The sequence below is a fragment of the Oncorhynchus tshawytscha genome, linkage group LG03, assembly GCF_018296145.1.
Source record: "Oncorhynchus tshawytscha isolate Ot180627B linkage group LG03, Otsh_v2.0, whole genome shotgun sequence".
NCBI classification, from domain to species: Eukaryota; Metazoa; Chordata; class Actinopteri; order Salmoniformes; family Salmonidae; genus Oncorhynchus; species Oncorhynchus tshawytscha.
Window position 1 is genome coordinate 70,125,980 of NC_056431.1, and position 24,289 is coordinate 70,150,268.

The following is a 24,289-nucleotide window of genomic DNA, read 5'->3' on the forward strand; positions in this document are numbered from 1 at the left end:
AAAACCCCGCTCTGCTAAAACCCCGCTCTGCTAAAACCCGCTCTGCTAAAACCCGCTCTGCTAAAACCCGCTCTGCTAAAACCCGCTCTGCTAAAACCCTCTCTGCTAAAAACCCGCTCTGCTAAAACCCGCTCTGCTAAAAACCCGCTCTGCTAAAAACCCGCTCTGCTAAAAACCCGCTCTGCTAAAAACCCGCTCTGCTAAAACCCGCTCTGCTAAAAACCCGCTTTGCTAAAAACCCGCTCTGCTAAAAACCCCTCTGCTAAAACCCCCTCTGCTAAAACCCGCTCTGCTAAAAACTGCTAAAACCCGCTCTGCTAAAACCCGCTCTGCTAAAACCCTCTCTGCTAAAAACCCGCTCTGCTAAAACCCCTCTGCTAAAACCCGCTCTGCTAAAAACCCGCTCTGCTAAAAACCCGCTCTGCTAAAACCCGCTCTGCTAAAACCCGCTCTGCTAAAAACCCGCTCTGCTAAAAACCCGCTCTGCTAAAAACCCGCTCTGCTAAAAACCCGCTCTGCTAAAAACCCCTCTGCTAAAACCCCCTCTGCTAAAACCCCCTCTGCTAAAAACCGCTCTGCTAAAAACCGCTCCCCCGAAGGAAAAAAAAACGTATAAAAAAAATAAATAAACTGACGCTCCGAATGTGCTCCATTCATTAAAATAACTCATTTCAAATAGGCTACATGTCGTTTTTAAAAAGCATATAAATACTCTAAATATTTCAGGAGCCAGACAGGTAGTCTAAAAACGAATAAAAATGTATTTATGCTATTTCATTTAAATTATTTCTAGGCCATAGTCTACAAAACTACATTGTGAAGCAATTGCGAGAGTGACACTCTAGGCTGGCACTCAGCATTTAAACAACATTTCGAAACATGAGTTTGGCTTCAGGCTCAAGCGATGGTGTCTGGAGAGCAGGCCAGCAGTAGAGACTACCCTCTCAGCGCTCGGAGAGCAGGCCAGCAGTAGAGACTACCCTCTCAGCGCTTGGAGAGCAGGCCAGCAGTAGAGACTACCTTCTCAGCGCTTGGAGAGCAGGCCAGCAGTAGAGACTACCCTCTCAGCGAGCAGGCCAGCAGTAGAGACTACCCTCTCAGCGCTTGGAGAGCAGGCCAGCAGTAGAGACTACCCTCTCAGCGCATGGAGAGCAGGCCAGCAGTAGAGACTACCATCTCAACGCTTGGAGAGCCACTGGGGTTGCTAAACAACCTTCAGGCCACTCTTACCAAGCTGGGCAGGGATGTGTTTTCTTATTATTTTTCTCTCTTGGTAGACCTAAGGGTTATTTTACCTAATGTCCTTATCAAAACAGAAAATCTCCTTGAAAGAGGTAATATGCCAGGCATATTAGGCCGAAATCAATGATGGCCTATTGTATAGATAATAGAACAAATGAACAAAAGTTTTAGGAGATTTGATTTTTTTATTTAGAAATACTTTGCTACAATGACACACCAGCTACTCACCTGGTTACTTTATGATATAGCATGTGCACGTACCAAGTACACCATCATGCTTTTGGGATACTTGTCTTTTCAGATTTCACAATGATTATTTAGTTGTGGACACTACATTTCCTCCTCATCTTTGACTACCAATGCATGCTGGGCCATGCATGCCCTGAGCTCGTGAAGTGAAAGTTACTGGAGTGTAATTGGAAGGCCAACGCTCCAGCCTTTGGGGAAATTGGCGCCACGCTCCAGTCAAAATTGGGCACGCTCCATTGCTCGCTCCATTCCAGCTTCGCTCTGCTAGTAATACTCTGATAGGGGTGTAGCATGTGCAGGCTTTCGCTCCAGCCCAACACTAACACACTTGGTGCCTAAATGTAGGTTGTGGTATCAGGTGTGGTATAGCTCGCCTGGAACAAAAGCCTGCAGCTCTCCAGCATTACTGGGTCATGACCAGAACATGACACTGAAACCAGTAGAGGCCTGAACTACATCTTGAGACCGGGGCCTTCCGCCTACCTCGGGTACACTCAGGGCATACCCAGCCCAGCATGCATTTGTGGTTTACTTGTGTTCCGCTAAAGATTAGGAGGACCAAGAGCAAGAGAGGGAGTGTGGTGATGTAGTGTCCACAATTAAAGAATCATTGTGAAATCTGAAAAGACAAAAGCATGATGGTGTACTTAGTATGTGCACATGCTATAACATAAAGAAAGGAAGGAGGTGGGTAGCTAGCTAAGTGTGTCATTGTAGCAAAACAAAAAAATCAGATCTCTTAAGTTTCATTAATTTTCGTTATATTATCTATACAATAGGCTGCCATTGATTTAGGCCTGGCAAGTTACCTCTCAAGAAGCTTTCTGTTTTGATAGGGTTATTTGACCTATAATCCTTTAGGCCTACCTACAGGGGAAAAAACAACTATACATCCCTGCCCAGCCTGGAAAGAGTGACCAGAAGGGTGTTTAGCATTCCCAGTGGCTCTGCAAGCTCTGATATTCTTCACTGCTAGTCTGTCGCATGAGCCTGAAGCCACAGACTCTGGCCACACTCATGTTTTTTTTTAATTATTCAAAGGCACTGTAGATGGAGCCTAATAAGGCATTTTTCATTTCATTCTAAGTCACAGTTTAGACTCATGATTTAATACAACAAAATGTTGAAATAGTGTAGCCTTGAGAATGTTGATCTTCCATGTGGAAGGTTCTCCCATCTCCACAGAGGTACTCTGGAGCTCTGTCAGTGACCATCAGGTTCTTGGTCACCTCCCTGACAAAGGCCCTTCTCCCCTGATTGCTCAGTTTGGCCAGGCAGACAGCTCAAGGAGTAGTCTTGGTGGTTCAAAACTTCTTCCATTTAAGAATGATGGCGGCCACTGTGTTCTTGGGGACCTTCAATGCTACAGAAATGTTTTACATCTGTTTCTCGACACAATCCTGTCTCTGAGCTCTATAGACAATTCCTTCGACCACATGGCTTGGTTTTTGCTCTGACATGCACTGTCAACTGTGGGAACTTATATAGACAGGTGTGTGCCTTTCCCAATCATGTCCAATCAATTGAATTTACCACAGGTGGACTCCAATCAAGTTGTAGGAACATCTCTCGAATGATCAATGGAAACAGGATGCACCTGGGCTCAATTTCGAGTCTCATTGCAAAGTACTTGAATACTTATGTAAATACGGTATTTGTTTCTTATATTAAATACCTTTACAAAAGTCTAAACCCTGTTTTTGCTTTGTCACGATGGTGTATTGTGTGTAAATTTAATGAGGAAAACAATACATTTAATACATTTCAGAACAAGGCTGGAACTTAACAAAAGGGGGGAAAAGTCAAGTGGTCTGAATACTTTCGAATGCGTTTTATATCACCCGGCACAGCCAGAAGAGGACTGGCCACCCCACATAGCCTGGTTCCTCTCCCCCCGGCACAGCCAGAAGAGGACTGGCCACCCCACATAGCCTGGTTCCTCTCCCCCGGCACAGCCAGAAGAGGACTGGCCACCCCACAGCCAGAAGAGGACTAGCCTGGTTCCTCTCCCCCGGCACAGCCAGAAGAGGACTGGCCACCCCACATAGCCTGGTTCCTCTCCCCCCGGCACAGCCAGAAGAGGACTGGCCACCCCACATAGCCTGGTTCCTCTCTAGGTTTCTTCCTAGGTTTTGGCCTTTCTAGGGTGTTTTTCCTAGCCACCGTGCTTCTACACTTGCATTGCTTGCTGTTTGGGGTTTTAGGCTGGGTTTCTGTACAGCATTTTGAGATATCAGCTGATGTACGAAGGGCTATATAAAATAAATTTGAATTGATATGTAGGGCAGACAATTGACTACTCATATTCCACATCAATCTGGCCATGCAATATTGGGTTACATTACCTCATGTGCCTCCCCCCCCCCAGCATTACTATTCACGGTTTCAGATATGGGTGCGTGTCAAAATATCTATAGATTTAACCGCTTTTGCAGTAAAATAGTTTAACGCAACCATCATTTTGATATATGGGAGACCTTGGTGGTGTTTTGTTATACCTCTGGTAGAGGTATCACATTTTTGTTGGGGGAGGGGGACTTGCCACTTGCCTATAGATCGAGCCATCTCCATATCAAATCATATTTTGCACATGTTATTGTGGTTGTAGTGAAAATGCGTGAGCTCCTAGCTCCAACAGCGCAGTAATATATGACAATTGATAACAATACACATCTAAAAGTAAAAGAATGGAATTAAGAAATATATAAATATTAGGACGAGCAGTGGCTTTGGCTAAAATACAGTAGAATAGAATACAGTATATACACATGAGATGAGTAAAGCAGCATGTAAACATTATTAAAGTGACCAGTGATTCCATGTCTATGTAAATAGGGCAGCAGCCTCTAAGGTGCAGGGTTGAGTTGCCGGATGTTAGCCGGCTAGTGATGGCTATTTAACAGTCTGATGGCCTTGAGAAAGAAGCTGTTTTTCAGTCCCTCGGTCCCAGCTTTGATGCACCTGTGCTGACCTCGTTTTCTGGATGATAGCGGGGTGAACAGGCTGTGGCTTGGGTGGCCGTGGCTTGGGTTGAAGAGGCGCTGTCACGCCTTCTTCACCACACTGTCTCTGTAGGTGGACCATTTCAGATCGTCAGTGATGTGTACGCCGAGGAACTTGAAGCTTTCCACCTTCTTCAATATGGATAGGGGCGTGCTCCCTCTGCTGTTTCCTGAAGTCCACAATCAGCTCCTTTGTTTTGTTGACGTCTAGAGAGAGGTTATTTTCCTGGCCCCACTCTGTCAAGGCCCTCACCTCCTTCTTGTAGGCTGTCTTGTCATTGTTGGTAATCAGGCCTACTAATGTTGTCTCATTTGCAAACTTGATGGTTGAGTTGGAGCTGTGCGTGGCCACGCAGTCATGGGTGAACAGGAAGTACAGGAGGGGGCTGAGCACGTAACATTGTGGGTCCCCAGTGTTGAGGATCAGCCAAGTGGAGGTGTTGTTTCCTACCTTCACCACCTGGGGGCGGCCCATCAGGAAGTCCAGGACTCAGTTGCACATGGCGGAGTTCAGACCCATGGGCCTCGAGCTTAATGATGAGCTTGGATGGTACTATGGTGTTGAAGGCTGAGCTGTAGTCAATGAACAGCATTCTGACATAGGTATTCCTCTTGTCCAGGCGGGATAGGACAGTCTGCAGTGCGGTGGCATCGTCTGTGGATCTATTGGGACGTTAAGCAAGTTGAAGTGGGTCTATTGTGTCAGGTAAGGTAGACGTGATATGATCCTTAACCAGCCTCTCGAAGCACTGCATGATGACAGAAGTGAGTGCTACGGGGTGATAGTCATTTAGTTCAGTTACCTTTGATTTATTGGGTACAGGAACAATGTTGGACATCTTGAAGCAAGTGGGGGACAGCAGACTGAGACAGGGAGAGATTGAGTATGTCCGTAAACACTCCAGCCAGCTGGTCTGCGCATGCTCTGAGGACTCTAGGTTTTGAGTAGGTTTTAATGGTCACCATGGGAACAACATACCCTATACACATATCCAGTCCCAATCAGGTCTACACACACAGGACTAGGGGAGTTGGGGAAATGATATGTTCTAAGGCAGGGCTTTCCAACCCTTTCCCTGGAGAGCTACCCTCCTGTATATTTTCACTCCAACCCTGTCCACTACCCTCCTGTATATTTTCACTCCAACCCTGTCCACTACCCTCCTGTATATTTTCACTCCAACCCTGTCCACTACCCTCCTGTATATTTTCACTCCAACCCTGTCCACTACCCTCCTGTATATTTTCACTCCAACCCAGGTGTAACTAACCTGATTCAGCTTATCAACCAGGTAATTATTAGATTTGGATGTGCTAGATTCGGGTTGGAAAAACCCCCCACAGGACTGTAGCTCTCCAGGAACCGGGTTGGAGAGGCTGGTTGTCAGGCCGTGTGCGTCCGCGGAGAGTTGGGTCTGCTGTTGAGGAGACACTGCAGCAGGGTTGTGCAGGCTAGTCACATGGTCAACCAGGTCTTTGAACGTCCTCTCTGTCCGTTGCGTTGTCATACTTCAGCTGTTGTTTGTAAGCCTGGCGGGACCAGACATGTGTTGTCTACTTCATTTTAAATGCTAACCTTTTGTCATAATGGACCAACGCTGCATAGAAACCCTCCTTAATGACATGCATTCTCTCTCTGCAGCATTTTCAGCTGGCTTTGATTGACTCCAACCCCTGCACTTTGTCCAAAGCTGAAAGTAAGAACCATTACATCCCCATTTCTCTCTTCTACACTCACACTCAAGCACACCATTCCCCTCCCTGTTTGGTACCGTCACTGAAACCCCAATGAATTCCCCTTCCTGTTTGGTACCATCACTGAAACCCCAATGAATTCCCCTTCCTGTTTGGTACCGTCACTGAAACCCCAATGAATTCCCCTTCCTGTTTGGTACCGTCACTGAAACCCCAATGAATTCCCTTCCTGTTTTCCCCAGTATGTGGAGTTATGTGACCACCTGCCTGAGATTGAGTTGCCTAGGAGACCACATTAGAAGGGATCGGCAGAGAGCTGCTCGCTAGAGCTCAGACTCTGCCACACGTACATGTGAGCAATTTTATGCATATACACACACACACACACACACACACACACACACACACACACACATTGGGGACCTAACCTCTCTCCCATCTCTAGTCACACACCATGCAGACTCCTTCCGTCTGCACCCAGGGACTCAGAAGCAGTACCACAGGGGGAGTCAGAAGCAGTACCACAGGGGGAGTCAGAAGCAGTACCACAGGGGGAGTCAGAAGCAGTACCACGGGGGAGTCAGAAGCAGTACCACGGGGGAGTCAGAAGCAGTACCACGGGGGAGTCAGAAGCAGTACCACGGGGGAGTCAGAAGCAGTACCACGGGGGGAGTCAGAAGCAGTACCACGGGGGAGTCAGAAGCAGTACCACGGGGGAGTCAGAAGCAGTACCACGGGGGAGTCAGAAGCAGTACCACGGGGGAGTCAGAAGCAGTACCACGGGGGAGTCAGAAGCAGTACCACGGGGGAGTCAGAAGCAGTACCACGGGGGAGTCAGAAGCAGTACCACGGGGGGAGTCAGAAGCAGTACCACGGGGGAGTCAGAAGCAGTACCACGGGGGGAGTCAGAAGCAGTACCACGGGGGGAGTCAGAAGCAGTACCACGGGGAGTCAGAAGCAGTACCACGGGGGGAGTCAGAAGCAGTACCACGGGGGAGTCAGAAGCAGTACCACGGGGGGAGTCAGAAGCAGTACCACGGGGGAGTCAGAAGCAGTACCACGGGGGAGTCAGAAGCAGTACCACGGGGGAGTCAGAAGCAGTACCACGGGGGGAGTCAGAAGCAGTACCACGGGGGGAGTCAGAAGCAGTACCACGGGGGGAGTCAGAAGCAGTACCACGGGGAGTCAGAAGCAGTACCACGGGGGAGTCAGAAGCAGTACCACGGGGAGTCAGAAGCAGTACCACGGGGGAGTCAGAAGCAGTACCACGGGGGGGAGTCAGAAGCAGTACCACGGGGGGGAGTCAGAAGCAGTACATGGATTTATTTGCCATAGCTCTCTCTGTAAAAACATGTTTTTATCCATTTCATGAATTTCTACCAGCTGGAGCTTCTGTTTGGTTTCATCTCTAAGGGGAAATGTGAGAGAGCACACTATGTAAGTGATTTAACCTCCAGTCCTTTGTATCAGTTTAACTCTCTCTTTCTATTTACAGTTCAGTTCCACATCGCTCATTTATATGAGATTCAGGTAAGAAATCCTTCCTTATTTCCCCTTTTTCTCTGGTGCTGGTAGTGAAGGCTGCTGAGAAGTCTGCTGTACATTTTGGTGGTGGATAGGTTGAGTTGACCTTGTATAGATCTTCGAGTGACCTAGTATCACTATATACCTTATAATATGGCCTATCTTCTAATCCCTTATCAGTTGTTGTCATTACTCCTAAAAGGGAAGGTAGCTGTGGTCTGTTTACCTTGTGGTCTGTTTACCTTGTGGTCTGCACAAACCGTTATTTCTTTGTCCTCTGTGACAGCAGGAAGTAGGCATATGCAAACTGAAACAAGGCAACAGTCAATATGTCGTCTGCCTCGAATGGGCCTGTTAGTGACAACTAGAAACATTAACAACATTTGTCAGCTGTATCTGTATGGAATTAAAGTACCAACACATCTACACACACTTATAATATGTTAACTTTTTGTGAATGCGCTTATCGAGTCAGTCAAAAGTTTGGACCTACTCATTCAAGGGTTTTTCTTTATTTTTAATATTTTCTATAATGTAGAATAATAGTGAAGACATCTATGAAATAACACATATGGAATCATGTACTAACAAAAAAAGTGTTAAACAAATCTAAGTAGATTTTTGATTCTTCAAAGTAGCCACCCTTTGCCTTGATGACAGCTTTGCACACTCCTGGCATTCCCTCAACCAGCTTTACGAGGAATGCTTTTCCAACAGTATTGACGGAGTTCCTACATATGCTAGCTTGTTGGCTGCTTTTCCTTCACGGTCCAACTTATCCCAAACCATCTGTTGGGTTGAGGTCGGTGATTGTGGAGGCCAGGACATCTGATGCAGCACTCATCACTCTCCTTTTTGGTCAAATAGCCCTTACACAGCCTGGAGGTGTGTTAGGTCATTGTCCTGTTGAAAAACAAATGATAGTCCCACTAAGCTCAAACCAGATGGGATGGCGTATCGCTGCAGAATGCTGTGGTAGACATGCTGGTTAAGTGTGCCTTCAATTCTAAATAAATCACAGACGGTGTCACCAGCAAAGCACCCCCACACCATCACACCACCTCCTCCATGCTTCATGGTGGGAACCACACATGTGGATATCATCCTTTCACCTTCTCTGCGTTTCATAAAGGCACAGCGGTTGGAACCAAAAATCTCAGATTTGGACTCATCAGACCAAAGGACAGCTTTCCACCAGTCTAATGTCCATTGCTCGTGTTTCTTGGCCCAAGCAAGTCTCTTCTTATTGGCGTCCTTTAGTAGTGGTTTCTTTGCAGCAATTTGACCTATAAAGGCCTGATTCACACAGTCTCCTCTGAATAGTTGTTGAGATGTCTGTTAGTTGAACTCTTTGAACTCTAAGACCTTTGTCTTAAAGTAATGATGGACTGTCATTTCACTTTGCTTATTTGAGCTGTTCTTGCCATAGTATTGACTTGGGTCTTTTACCAAATAGGGCTATCTTCTGTATACCACCCCTACCTTGTCACAACACAACTGATTAGCTCATGCATTAAGAAGGAAAGAAATTCCACAAATTAACTTCTAACAAGGCACACCTGTTAATTGAAATGCATTCTAGGTGACTACCTCATGAAGCTGGTTGAGAGAATGCCAAGAGTGTGCAAAGCAAAGGGTGATTACTTTGAAGAATCTCAAATCTAAAATATATTTTGATTTAACATTTTTTTTGGTTACACAAATAGTAAAAAATAGAGAAGCCTTGGAATGAGTAGGTGTGTCCAAATAGTAAAAATAGAGAAGCCTTGGAATGAGTAGGTGTGTCCAAACTTTTGACTGGTACTGTATGTACAACATGTCATGACTATAGCTCAAAAGGGATAGGATGTAAGCTTGTTCAAAGTTTGGAATTTCAGTTGATTATTATAGCGCCCCCCTTGGGCCAATCAGTAATTTTGTAAATACCGGATCTCTGATTTCCCCCTCAAGTGAGGAGCAAAAACCCGCGGACACTTGGCTCTCCAAGGAATGACTTTGACGCGTTCGATTTTGGTGAAAAACAAAACTGACCTTAGATCAGTGTCCAGTGACAACGTGAACCAGGAGAACTCTACAGCTCCAGTCGCAGTGCTCTTCTAACCTGCTATAGTCTGCCCCCCCACTCACTCCTCATCCAAACAGCTCTTCTCTGCCATGCCATGCCTATAGCTGTGGTGATGCCAGGGAAACAACAAATAGTTTCAAATGTCCATGGGTAATGAGGTGTTTTAGGGGCGAACATGGTTATTTGCTGGATAGTAGACATGTTCAGTTGGTAAGACTGCTACTGCTTGGTAACACCTTGATGTTGGTCCCTGAAACACACTGTGGTGACATCAAGCCATAGGACGGCTACCTGCCCCGCTGCTTTTAGCCGTTCGTGTTGTGTCCTAAGCTTTAGAATGAGTTGAATTTCAGATGTACAGTCAGTAGGATTTCAGTTTTCCTGCATTAAAGTCACTGGCCACTAGGGGCGCCTCTGGGTGAGCATTTTCTTGTTTTCTTATGGCCCTACACATCTCATTGAGTGTCGCCTTAGTGCCAGCATCGGTTTTTGGTGGTAAACCAGCTACAAACAATATAGATAAACTCTCCTTCTAGATAGTGAGGTCTACAGCTTATCATGAGGTATTCTACCTCAGGCGAGCAGAACCTCAATACTTCCTCAATATTATAGATGGTGCACCAGCTGTTGTTAACAAAGAGACACACCCCCTCTGAGCTTCCCCGATGCAGTCGTTCTGTTCTGCTGATGTATAGAAAACCAGCTAGATTTTTATTTGACGTGTCCTTGTTCAGGCACGACCCAGAGAAACCTAGGATATTACAGCTCTTCAGATCACGTTAATAGGATGGACTCGAATGGAGCTGATCCAGTTTACTCTCCAGTGATTGCATGTTCGCCAATAGAACTGTAGAGGCGTTTTATCCACGCTCCGACATTGTCTCGTTAGTTATCCCGCTCGGTGGTCTCTGTAGCAACGTCTTCTCCTTTGAGTGTCAGTGTTTTGGGCCTGGTCTGTGATAATCAATGTCCTTCTCCTCCAACTCATTGAAGTAAAAGTTCTTGTCCAAATGGAGGTTAGTGATAACTGTTCTGATGTCCAGAAGCTCTTTTCAGTCATAGGATGGCAGAAACATTTATATAAAAAAAATAGTTACTATCAGCTCCGAAAATACACAAAATGGTTCAATTTGTCAGGACCCTGTAAAATGGCTACCATTCCCTCCTGCGCCATTATCCCATTTTGGACCACAGTGAGCCTCTCTCCACTAGCCTGCCTATTGTTCTAGCAGTGAGGAGAATCCACCATATTTATTGAATGTTTTCATAATTTATCTGCAGATAATTGCCAAAAAGCCTATCAGTATGCAAATTAGGGAGCCAAATGAACAGCTCTCTTACCGAGACATTTCGGTAGGCTACTGACAAGTCACTCACTTCAATGTCACTTTCTGGCAAGTCTGGATGGACTTCATATCGAAAAATGCAAACAAGATCTTTAGAGTACTTGTCTGGATGCGATACCATGGACATATAACTAGGTTGTATGATTTATGAAAGGCAACGCTATGAGAGAGACTTTATTCAGTCAGTCCGACAACTTTTATAAACAAGTCAAGCTTGCTGTTTGTTAATCAGAGCACAGTAAATAGTATGGGTTTGCCCACATGGCCTTACTCGTAAATTGACAGTTGATAATGGGATGGAATAATACTTGTGAATGAAAACAGAAGTGTTTTAATATGCTTAAGTAGATGTTGGCAAAATAACTACGTGCCCATTTTAACAGCTGCAGATTTTAGGCTGGTTGCGGGTGCGTGTGTCCTCCATCTTGCAGCCGGCAGCCAAGTTTGCTGTCACTCAGTCAGAATCCGCATCGCCTTTTCATATTTTTCCCTACTCATGCCTCGCTTGTTAGATGTTATGCAAAATGATAGCTTGATCGCAAATGTTCTTCAGGCATGTGATCTACCATAGTAACAGGCAGCGGCAATCTGAATGATCAGACTGAAAACATGCAAGGGAATAGTGATTGGGTGAAATTATGAAGCGAGCGGATGGAGAAATACAACTTCACTCTATGCAATCAGAGCAGCAGGATCAACGTACAGCCCGTCCTTCTCTTTACAATCAGAGCAGCAGGATCAACGTACAGCCCGTCCTTCTCTTTACAATCAGAGCAGCAGGATCAACGTACAGCCCGTCAGCAGGAACAACGTACAGCCCGTCCCTTCTCTTTACAATCAGAGCAGCAGGATCAACGTACAGCCCGTCCTTCTCTTTACAATCAGAGCAGCAGGATCAACGTACAGCCCGTCCTTCTCTTTACAATCAGAGCAGCAGGAACAACGTCCTTCTCTTTACAATCAGAGCAGCAGGATCAACGTACAGCCCGTCCTTCTCTTTACAATCAGAGCAGCAGGATCAGAGCCCGTCCTTCTCTTTACAATCAGAGCAGGGATCAACGTACAGCCCGTCCTTCTCTTTACAATCAGAGCAGCAGGAACAACGTACAGCCCGTCCTTCTCTTTACAATCAGAGCAGCAGGAACAACGTACAGCCCGTCCTTCTCTTTACAATCAGAGCAGCAGGATCAACGTACAGCCCGTCCTTCTCTTTACAATCAGAGCAGCAGGAACAACGTACAGCCCGTCCTTCTCTTTACAATCAGAGCAGCAGGAACAACGTACAGCCCGTCCTTCTCTTTACAGACAGCCACATGACTGATTGACATGAGAAAGGTGTGTGCTTTCACCCGAAAATGTATTAGTTTCAGATGATTCTTACAAAAAAAAGAATAACATCATAGTCGTATACAGTAAATTGCCAGTTTTGTCCGACTATTTGGAATACCATTAGTAAATAACCTATACACCACCACGTGGCATTCGGAAAGTATTCAGTAAGTATTCCCTCAACTTTTTTGTTTACAGCCTTATTCTAAAATGGATGAAATAGTTTGATTTCCCTCATCAATCTGCACAAAATAACTCATGGCAAAGCAAAAACAGGTTTTTAGACATTCTTGATTAAAAAAAAATTGGGATTTTTTTAAAAACCAAATCACATTTACATAAGTGTTCAGACCCTTTATTCAGAACTTTGTTGAAGCACCTTTGGCAGCGATTACAGCCTGGAGTCTTCTTGGGTATGACGCTACAAGCTTGGCACACCTGAATTTGCGGAGTTTCTCCCATTCCTCTCTGCAGATCCTGTCAAGCTGTCAGGTTGGATGGGTAGCATCACTACACAGCTATTTTCAGGTCTCCAGAGATGTTAGATCGGGTTCAAGTCCGGCCTATGGCTATTATGTACCCTACTCAGGGGGCGTGGTCAAGTTAACCCCTGCCTCACTGTGTATCAATGCTACAGTAGGTGTCTTTCTAGTGTTCTTTTTACAGACTTATCAACCGTAGCATATTTTATGTTCACTAATTAAAGGTTTACTTTTGTAAATTACTTTTTCTAAAATAAGCTCAGCAAGTAGGCACTTGATGGGCACTTGTCAGCTGTTCAGAGCAAAAATGTGTGCTGTGTGAAGGCATCAACTCATGTACTGCTCCAGAAGTTGTGACTAGCGACAGCGTGGTGGTGCTTGGATGAACGGCCAGTCATATTGCTCAAATTCAAATGGCATGACATTTACATGTGTAGTCTTCAATGTTTCTTCAATGTTTTTAATGATAGACTGTGACAGAGCAGGTAAATGTTCAACTGGAATGCAAAAACACTTCTGTACTCGGCGGTCCCGTTCTGTGGGCTTGTATGGCCTACCAGTTAGTGGCTGAGCCGTTGTTGCTCCTAGACGTTCCCACTTCACAATAACAGTACTTACAGTTGACCGGGGCAGTTCTAGCAGGGCAGAAATTTGACGAACTGACTTGTTGGAAAGGTGGTATCCTATGATGCTGCTACATTGAAAGTCACTGAGCTCTTCGGTAAAGCCATTCTACTGCCACTGTTTGTCTATGGAGATGGCATGGCTGGGTGCTTGATTTTTATACACCTGTCAGCAACGGGTGTGGCTGAAATAGCCGAATCCACTAATTTGAATGGGTGTCCGCATACTTTTAGCCTGTAGTGTATCTGGTGGTGGTCTGAGGTGTCCAAACTTCTGTGTCTGACCAGTGAGACCATAAAACACACTGACTCTTTGGTCTGGCTTTAAACATCCTTCCCCTCTCTCTCTTTTCCTCCCCCTCTCTCTCTCACTCTTTCCCCCACTGTCATTCTGCAGAAGAAATTCAGAACAGCAAAAGAAGCGTATGAGAATTTACTCCAGACAGAGAATCTTCCTGCACAGGTGAAGGCTGCTACACTGCAGCAACTAGGTAAGTCCTCTTTCCTCTCTCCTCTCTCCTATGTACTACGGCATCGAAGACGCCCACTTGTTACAAGCAATATGTCACTTGTCCTTTTGATAACATGAACCTATATTTTTCTTTGCGTCTTGTTGAATATGTATCCTAGTTTGTTCTTGAAGGTTCTATTTAAAAAGTGCAGTCTTTTACATGTTATGTACAAAAAGTGTTTAACTTTCTAGAGCAGTGTCTATAGGACGAGTGTGTGGTGTTTTGAGTCGTCAAGTTACTTTACCACATTTATGCCTCTCTAATATTTTTTGTATTTTATTTTTTATAAACAATACAAAACATACAAACATTACTGCATCACACCTGCCCATATCCACTAGCCCTATCTCCAGCACCCTAATACATTTCTTCCACATGTCCTCAAACTGCACCATTTGTTGCTGAAGGTACTACTATGTACCAGGTGTATAAGGCTGATGACACAGGATTGCATTGTGTTCTGGGAGAAGTTGTGCTCCTTGTTGTTTACCATATTCCCAACTGGACAGTATTCCCAGATCCCCACCTCTTCCCTGCTCCCATCACACGTTTCCCAAGTCTCTCTCTGCCCTGGCCTGACTAATGCAACAGCTCATCATGGAGGTGTTAGTGTCTGTACCCCAACCCCCACGCTATACACACATACGTAGTCCTCTCTGAACACAGACAGCTCTTGTCTTGTTTCTTGCCGTCTTCCCCCAGTTTGGGATGTTCCCTCGGGTCTGAAAAACATTCTCTTTTTCTGCCCTGCCAGCCACCCTACTAGGAAACACAAGTGTTTCGCTACACCAGTAATAACATTAGATAAATATGTGTGTGATCGATAAAATGTTATTTGGTGGTGGCCTTCCAGTAAGGCCCGCCACAGCTGTTGTGTGGAGCGATGGGGAGATGTGTTTGTGTCTGTGTGTGTGTGTCCGTCCTTAGGGAGGTGTGTTTGTGTCTGTGTGTGTGCCCGTCCTTAGGGAGGTGTGTGTAGAGCGAGAGAGAGAGAGGTGGGAGCGACCCCAGGGGTGAGTTGTTTAGACCTTTGAAGACACGGCTGATGTGTGTATGGACGACGAATCCCCCGCTCTCCTTCCCTCCCTCCCTCTTTCTCCTCCCTCTTCTTTAGAAAGCTCTAGATAGATGAGCCTTTTGGTCCTTTTTATGAGACTGGTGCTTTTACACTCCAGGCAGACAGCAGTGTTCCCCTCTGTGACTGACAGTCTAGTGTAGTTTTAATATGTTGTGTATATTAGTGTAGTACTAGACCTGGTAATGGACTAGCAGAAGTACCTGCAGGATCAGTTGTGTTGACTTACTATTGGAGACAGTAAAGTTTAGTGGTTCTGTTGACCAGCTAGCAGAAGGCTAGCCCTGGACCCAGACTAGCAGTGGTTCTGTTGACCAGCTAGCAGAAGGCTAGCCCTGGACCCAGACTAGCAATGGTTCTGTTGACCAGCTAGCAGAAGGATAGCCCTGGACCCAGACTAGCAGTGGTTCTGTTGACCAGCTAGCAGAAGGCTAGCCCTGGACCCAGACTAGCAATGGTTCTGTTGACCAGCTAGCAGACTAGAAATGGTTCTGTTGACCAGCTAGCAGAAGGATAGCCCTGGACCCAGACTAGCAGTGGTTCTGTTGACCAGCTAGCAGAAGGCTAGCCCTGGACCCAGACTAGCAGTGGTTCTGTTGACCAGCTAGCAGAAGGCTAGCCCTGGACCCAGACTAGCAATGGTTCTGTTGACCAGCTAGCAGAAGGATAGCCCTGGACCTAGACTAGCAGTGGTTCTGTTGACCAGCTAGCAGAAGGCTAGCCCTGGACCCAGACTAGCAGTGGTTCTGTTGACCAGCTAGCAGAAGGATAGCCCTGGACCCAGACTAGCAGTGGTGTAAAGTGCAGTGATTCTGTTGACCAGCTAGCAGAAGGCTAGCCCTGGACCCAGACTAGCAGTGGTTCTGTTGACCAGCTAGCAGAAGGCTAGCCCTGGACCCAGACTAGCAGTGGTTCTGTTGACCAGCTAGCAGAAGGCTAGCCCTGGACCCAGACTAGCAGTGGTTCTGTGGGACCAGCTAGCAGAAGGCTAGCCCTGGACCCAGATGAGCAGTGGTGGTTGTTGGATCCTTCACCCTGCTAACTCCCCTGGTCTCCTCCAGGCTGGATGCATCACACAGTGGAGCGGTTAGGGGACCCAGGCTCCAAGGACAGCTATGCCATCCAGTGTCTACAGAAGTCACTAGAAGCAGACCCCAACTCTGGACAGTCCTGGTACTTCCTCGGCAGGTAAAAGCATTTTCTTTCATAGTGAATTCCTTTCGGGCTCTTGTTTTCCTTTTAGCAAGTGTGTAAAAAACGTTAAACCGCTGTGTGTTGAATAAGACTCTGCCCTGAAGGTCTTTTCTCTCTGCAGCTCCTGTCTCAGCTGTTTCTCTACAATCTATAGGCCTAGAAACTGGAGCCGTTTCAGAGCTGCTCCTCCACTGATTATTATTGATCCAAGTCTGTACTCTCTGGGAAGACAGCGTGTTACACAGAGACCTATTGATTAATAGCTCTGTAAATCTGAGCTATTAATTAGATGGAATTGTTCCTTTCTGTTATTCCACACGCTTTTATAAAGGCTTTTATATAGTGCTTACTTATTGAATCCACTTGTTTTAGTATAGATCATTAGACCACAGTTGACCACGGCGCCGACAGAGATGGCTGCCTCGCTTCGCGTTCCTAGGAAACTATGCAGTGTTTTGTTTTTTTACGTGTTATTTCTTACATTAGTACCCCAGGTCATCTTAGGTTTCATTACATACAGTCGAGAAGAACTACTGAATATAAGATCAGCGTCAACTCACCATCAGTACGACCAAGAATATGATTTTCACGAAGCGGATCCTGTGTTCTGCCTTTCAACCAGGGCAACGGAATGGATCCCAGCCGGCGACCAAAAAAAACGACGCCGTAAAAGAGGGAAACGAGGCGGTCTTCTGGTCAGACTCCGGAGACGGGCACATCGTGCACCACTCCCTAGCATTCTTCTCGCCAATGTCCAGTCTCTTGACAACAAGGTTGATGAAATCCGAGCAAGGGTAGCATTCCAGAGGGACATCAGAGACTGTAACGTTCTTTGCTTCACGGAAACATGGCTCACTGGAGAGACGCTATCGGAGGCGGTGCAGCCAGCGGGTTTCTCCACGCATCGCGCCGACAGAAACAACCATCTTTCTGGTAAGAAGAGGGGCGGGGGCGTATGCCTTATGGCTAACGAGACGTGGTGTGATCACAGAAATATACAGGAAGTCAAATCCTTCTGTTCATCTGATTTAGAATTCCTCACAATCAAATGTCGACCGCATTATCTACCAAGAGAATTCTCTTCGATTATAATCACAGCCGTATATATTCCCCCCCAAGCAGACACATCGATGGCTCTGAACGAACTTTATTTGACTCTTTGCAAACTGGAATCTCTACATCCTGAGGCTGCATTCATTGTAGCTGGGGATTTTAACAAGGCTAATCTGAAAACAAGACTCCCTAAATTGTATCAGCATATCGATTGCGCAACTAGGGCTGAAAAAACCTTGGATCAATGTTACTCTAATGTCCGCGACGCATATAAGGCCCTGCCCCGCCCTCCTTTCGGAAAAGCTGACCACGACTCCATTTTGCTGATCCCTGCCTACAGACAGAAACTAAAACAAGAAGCTCCCACGCTGAGGTCTGTCCAACGCTGATCCGACCAGACTGCTTCCATCACGTGGACTGGGATATGTTTCGTATTGCGTCAGATAATAACATTGACGAATACGCTGATTCGGTGTGCGAGTTCATTAGAACGTGCGTTGAAGATGCCGTTCCCATAGCAACGATTAAAACATTCCCTAACCAGAAAAAGTGGATTGATGGCAGCATTCGCATGAAACTGAAAGCGCGAACCACTGCTTTTAATCAGGGCAAGGTGACTGGTAACATGACCGAATACAAACAGTGCAGCTATTCCCTCCGCAAGGCTATCAAACAAGCTAAGCGTCAGTATAGAGACAAAGTAGAATCTCAATTCAACGGCTCAGACGCAAGATGTATGTGGCAGGGTCTACAGTCAATCACGGACTACAAGAAGAAAACCAGCCCAGTCACGGACCAGGATGTCTTGCTCCCAGGCAGACTAAATAACTTTTTTGCCCGCTTTGAGGACAATACAGTGCCACTGACACGGCCTGCAACGAAAACATGCGAACTCTCCTTCACTGCAGCCGAGGTGAGTAAAACATTAAAACGTGTTAACCCTCGCAAGGCTGCAGGCCCAGACGGCATCCCCAGCCCCGCGCCCTCAGAGCATGCGCAGACCAGCTGGCCGGTGTGTTTACGGACATATTCAATCAATCCCTATACCAGTCTGCTGTTCCCACATGCTTCAAGAGGGCCACCATTGTTCCTGTTCCCAAGAAAGCTAAGGTAACTGAGCTAAACGACTACCGCCCCGTAGCACTCACTTCCGTCATCATGAAGTGCTTTGAGAGACTAGTCAAGGACCATATCACCTCCACCCTACCTGACACCCTAGACCCACTCCAATTTGCTTACCGCCCCAATAGGTCCACAGACGATGCAATCTCAACCACACTGCACACTGCCCTAACCCATCTGGACAAGAGGAATACCTATGTGAGAATGCTGTTCATCGACTACAGCTCGGCATTCAACACCATAGTACCCTCCAAGCTCGTCATCAAGCTCGAGACCCTGGGTCTCGACCCCGCCCTGTGCAACTGGGTACTGGACTTCCTGACGGGCCGCCCCCAGGTGGTGAGGGTAGGCAACAACATCTCCACCCCGCTGATCCTCAACACTGGGGCCCCACAAGGGTGCGTTCTGAGCCCTCTCCTGTACTCCCTGTTCACCCACGACTGCGTGGCCACGCACGCCTCCAACTCAATCATTAAGTTTGCGGACGACACAACAGTGGTAGGCTTGATTACCAACAACGACGAGACGGCCTACAGGGAGGGGGTGAGGGCCCTCGGAGTGTGGTGTCAGGAAAATAACCTCACACTCAACGTCAACAAAACTAAGGAGATGATTGTGGACTTCAGGAAACAGCAGAGGGAACATCCCCCTATCCACATCGATGGAACAGTAGTGGAGAGGGTAGTAAGTTTTAAGTTCCTCGGCATACACATCACAGACAAACTGAATTGGTCCACTCACAGAGACGGCATCGTGAAGAAGGCGCAGCAGCGTCTCTTCAACCTCAGGAGGCTGAAGAAATTCGGCTTGTCACCAAAAGCACTCACAAACTTCTACAGATGCACAATCGAGAGCATCCTGGCGGGCTGTATCACCACCTGGTACGGCAACTGCTCCGCCCACAACCGTAAGGCTCTCCAGAGGGTAGTGAGGTCTGCACAACGCATCACCGGGGGCAAACTACCTGCCCTCCAGGACACGTACACCACCCGATGTTACAGGAAGGCCATAAAGATCATCAAGGACAACAACCACCCGAGCCACTGCCTGTTCACCCAGCTATCATCCAGAAGGCGAGGTCAGTACAGGTGCATCAAAGCTGGGACCGAGAGACTGAAAAACAGCTTCTATCTCAAGGCCATCAGACTGTTAAACAGCCACCACTAACATTGAGTGGCTGCTGCCAACACACTGACTCAACTCCAGCCACTTTAATAATGGGAAATGATGTAAAATATATCACTAGCCACTTTAAACAATGCTACCTAATATAATGTTTACATACACTACATTATTCATCTCATATGTATACGTATATACTGTACTCTATATCATCATCTACTGTATCTTGCCTAAGCTGCTCTGTACCATCACTCATTCATATATCTTTATGTACATATTCTGTATCCCCTTACACTGTGTATAAGACAGTAGTTTTTTTTTGTAATTGTTAGTTAGATTAATTGTTAGTTAGATTACTTGTTGGATTATTACTGCATTGTCGGAACTAGAAGCACAAGCATTTCGCTACACTCACATTAACATCTGCTAACCATGTGTATGTGACAAATAAAATTTGATTTGATTTGACCTGGTTTGGCTAGTGTGGCAGACAGCGTTGCAGTGGATAGATGGCCTCCTGTCTGTGAATCCTGTAGTACAACTAAGGGCTGCAGCAGTATGTTGTTGTGTTAGCGGCTATGAGAGAAGTTACTTTATAAATGTAATATGTTAGTTACTAGTTACCTGTCCAAAATTGTAATCGGTAACGAACCTTTTGGATTACCCAAACGCAGTCATGTAATCTGATTACAATCAGTTACATTTTGTCTTCTTCTAATGCCTCTTAAGGGGAATGTAATCTAAAAGTATGTTACCAATTGAACGACATCTATTGCAGGATAAATCAGTGTTAAAGTTCACATAGCTGGCCATTTATGGATGTTATATTCTACTATATGTGATGGTTATGTAGGCTTCTTGAAACCCATCGCTTTCTACTACATAAATAATACAATGATTAAATGATATCTTTACATTAAAAACCAAAGTCTATCAGAATGCCAGTCATTCCAATAAATGTTATACCCCTAGATCTTCAAGAATAGCACTTGGAAATATGAAGGTATAGATTAGTCAAATTGTTTTGCCTGAGCATGACCCAAAACGAAGGATTTATTAGCCAGCCCTACTCTGTTGTTTATGATTTTGTTGTCATTGAGGACTGATTGGGCTCATTGATTCGAGTTGATAAATAAATGCTGTTCTCATGGAATGGCATGCTTTGAACACTACTGAAAAGTGCTATTTACACGTGAAAAAAGTAATGCCATATGCTGCATTTGCTATAGACCTGTTTACCTTTTTGTTGGGGACACTGATATCTTGGTAATATGCAGCTGTTTAAAGGGCAAATCAACAAATCTGTTTTGGTAAAACGAGGGATGGGCTTGGAGGAATGTGACCACTCAGATTAATAGACAGAGCTATTAATGCAAGGACTGACCATCCATGATATGAAGATTATTGTTTTAACCATGTTATGAGGCTATAAAGCATTTATTTACACTACCGGTCCAAAGTTTTAGAACACTTACTCATTCAAGGGTTTTTCTTTATTTTATACTATTTTCTACATTGTAGAATAATAGTTAAGACATCAAAACTGTGAAATAACACATATGGAATTATGTGGTAAATAGGGGTAAGTGTTAAACAAATCAAAGTATATTTTATATTTAAGATTCTTCAAATAGCCAAATTTGCCTTAACGACAGCTTTGCACGCTCTTGGCATTCTCTCAACCAGCTTCTCCTGGAATGCTTTTCCCAACAGTCTTGAAGGAGTTCCCACATATGCTGAGCACTTGTTGCCTGCTTTTCCTACACTCTGCGGTCCAACTCACCCCAAACCATGTTATATTTGTGGTTCTGATGGAGTTTGACAGTTGAAGTAAGCTTATGAAGCGCTTGTAGGTTATATTATTCAAGAATCAGTGGGTATATATCCAGTGCCTTCAGCAGGGTTGTACATTTTGGGGAGTATTTAGGGGTGGAAACTTTCCATGGGAATTAACGGGAATATATGGGAATTAATATTAATACCATTTAAATGTAGATGTTTTTTGCATTGGATATATTTACCATATCATATGGAGACAGATTTAAACCTTTTACCTTATCAAAAGTAGACATAATTGCAAATGATTAAATCCTTCCTGTAAAAAAAAAAAAAAAAACTGTTTAGTTACGATTTTAACTTTAAGAGCTGACTCTTCACATGGGATGATTTCACTGAACAACAAAAGGGAATATTGAATGATCCCCAATGATCCAGGAGTTTCAGGCTGCTTACCACTCTCTCCCAAAATACATCATCCAGGAGGATCCTCTTGATGGGACTGTGATATGGCCATTTCTCGGAGAGACTCCTTCCCCTCCAGGAGACTGTCAAACATGATGACAACACCACCCCCAACGGGTGTTGTTGGGCAGCTTCAATGTGGTGCTCTTATTCTTCTCACTTTGCTTGGTGAGGTAGATTGCTGCTATAACTTGATTATCCTTCACATTATCCTTCAGCTTACTCCAACTCCTTGGCTGTCTTGTAGAGTCTATCCATTGTTTTCAGTGCCATGATGTCCTTGAGGAGCAGATTCAATGCATGAGCAGCACAGCCAATGGGTGTGATGTGAGGGTAGGACTCCTCCACTTTAGACCAAACAGCCTTCATGTTCACAGCATTGTCTGTCACCAGTGCAAATACCTTCTGTGGTCCAAGGTCATTGATGACTGCCTTCAGCTCATCTGCAATGTAGAGACCGGTGTGTCTGTCTCTTGTGTCTCTGCTCTTGTAGAATACTGGTTGAGGGGTGGAGATTATGTAGTTCATTCTTCCTTGCCCACGAACATTCAACGACCCATCAGAGATGATTGCAATAGTCTGCTTTCTCTATGATTTGCTTGACCTTCACTTGAACTCTGTGGAACTCTGCATTCAGTAAATGAGTAGATAAAGCATGTCTGTTTGGAGGGGTGTATGCTGGGCGAAGAACATTCAGAAATCTCTACCAATACACATTGCCTGTGAGCATCAGAGGTGAACCAGTTGCATACACAGCTTGAGCAATACATTCATCAGCATTTCTCTGTTTCTCCATTAAGTCAAAAACCTTAAGATTCCAGGAGGACCATGAGCTGTTGCTATCAATAAGGTGTCTGATTCATCATTTTCACCTCGAATAGAAGTAGAGGGACTTTTGTCAGAGGTTGCTTGTTGTGAGCACTGAGGGAACTTCATGCACTTGGCCAGATGATTCTGCATCTTTGTTGCATTCTTCACAAATGATTTGGAATAGTATTTACAAATGTACACAGCTTTTCCTTCTACATTAGCTACAGTGAAATGTCTTCACACATCAGATAGTGCCCGTGGCATTTTCCTGTAAAGATTAGAAAAACCCCAAATACAATTCCATGTACAGATAAATAGTTAAGCAGTTAGATGAAACAACTCCTTTGTAAGATCATGTTTTAAAACGAAACGCGTATTGAAACAGGTGAATTAACACTCCTCAGTTAGCAGGCTCAAGCAAGCTAAAACTAACTAGCAGAAATAGTTTTGATTTAAAATGATTTAGAAATGATTTAAACACACTTTGCTGTAGGCTACCATTTACTAATTAACGTTAAAGACTAAGTAGTTTTTTCAGGATAAAAAAGGAATTGAATGAAGCAAAGCACAGGCAAAATCCTAGAGGAAAACCTGGTCGTCTGCTTTCCACCAGCCACTGGGAGATGAATTCACCTTTCAGCAGGACAATAACCTAAAGCACAGGCAAAATCCTAGAGGAAAACCTGGTCGTCTGCTTTCCACCAGCCACTGGGAGATGAATTCACCTTTCAGGAGGACAATAACCTGAAACACAAGGCCAAATCTACACTGGAGTTGCTTACCAAGAAGACAGTGAATGTTCCTGAGTGGTCCAGTTACCGTTTTGACTTAAATCTACATGAAAATGTATGGCAAGACCTGAAAATGGTTGTCTAGCAATAATCAACAACCAATTTGACAGAGCTTGAAGAATGTTGAAAAGACCAATGGGCAAATGTTGCACAATCCAGGTGTGGAAAGCTCTTAGAGACTTACCCAGAAACGCTCCCAGCTGGCGCTGCAGTACAGCGCCCTTAACCACTGCGCCACCCGGGAGGCCCCCAGATTGACCCTTTTTTCTTGTTTTTATTTTATTTAACATTTAACTAGTCAAGTCGGTTAAGAACAAATTCTTATTTACAATGACGGACACCGGACAAACCCCGGACAAACCCTAACGCCCCGGACAAACCCTAACCCGGACTACGTCGGGCCAATTCTGCGCCGCCCTATGGGACTCCCAATCACTGCTGGATGTGATTTAGCCTGGATTCCAACCAGGGTCTGTATTGACTCCTCTTGCACAGAGATGCAGTTCCTTAGACCGCTGCGCCACTCGGGAGCCTGAGCTAGGTGAGATCGCGAGGTGAGACGACCACATCACAGTCGTAGCAAGTACATTTTCTCTCAATATAGTAGTTATCATCAAGTTGGTGCAAGTAGAAAAAGTGCAGGCCGTGGGATTTTTGCTATTGGTTGTTGTGTGGTAGAGCCACTGAATGCAACGGGTAATGGTTCTGCATGAGCTGTAGTCACCCTTTGAGCTTGTAGATGTGCAGTTGCACAACTGTGTGTAGAGTGTTAGCTTTAGGGCTGACCCCATTTAGTCAACCGGTCAATTGTT

The 24,289-nt window shown here is 45.3% G+C and overlaps 1 protein-coding gene across 1 annotated transcript in view; it reads left to right on the top strand.

Moving 5' to 3' along the window:
* Positions 1–24,289, top strand: part of LOC112224689 (lysine-specific demethylase 6A) — a 94,078-nt gene that overhangs the window by 30,674 nt on the left and 39,115 nt on the right. Inside the window, 4 exon segments of the mRNA XM_042319944.1 lie at positions 6,136–6,190; positions 7,684–7,718; positions 13,955–14,048; positions 16,206–16,332. Coding sequence (XP_042175878.1) covers positions 6,136–6,190; positions 7,684–7,718; positions 13,955–14,048; positions 16,206–16,332 — 311 coding nt within the window.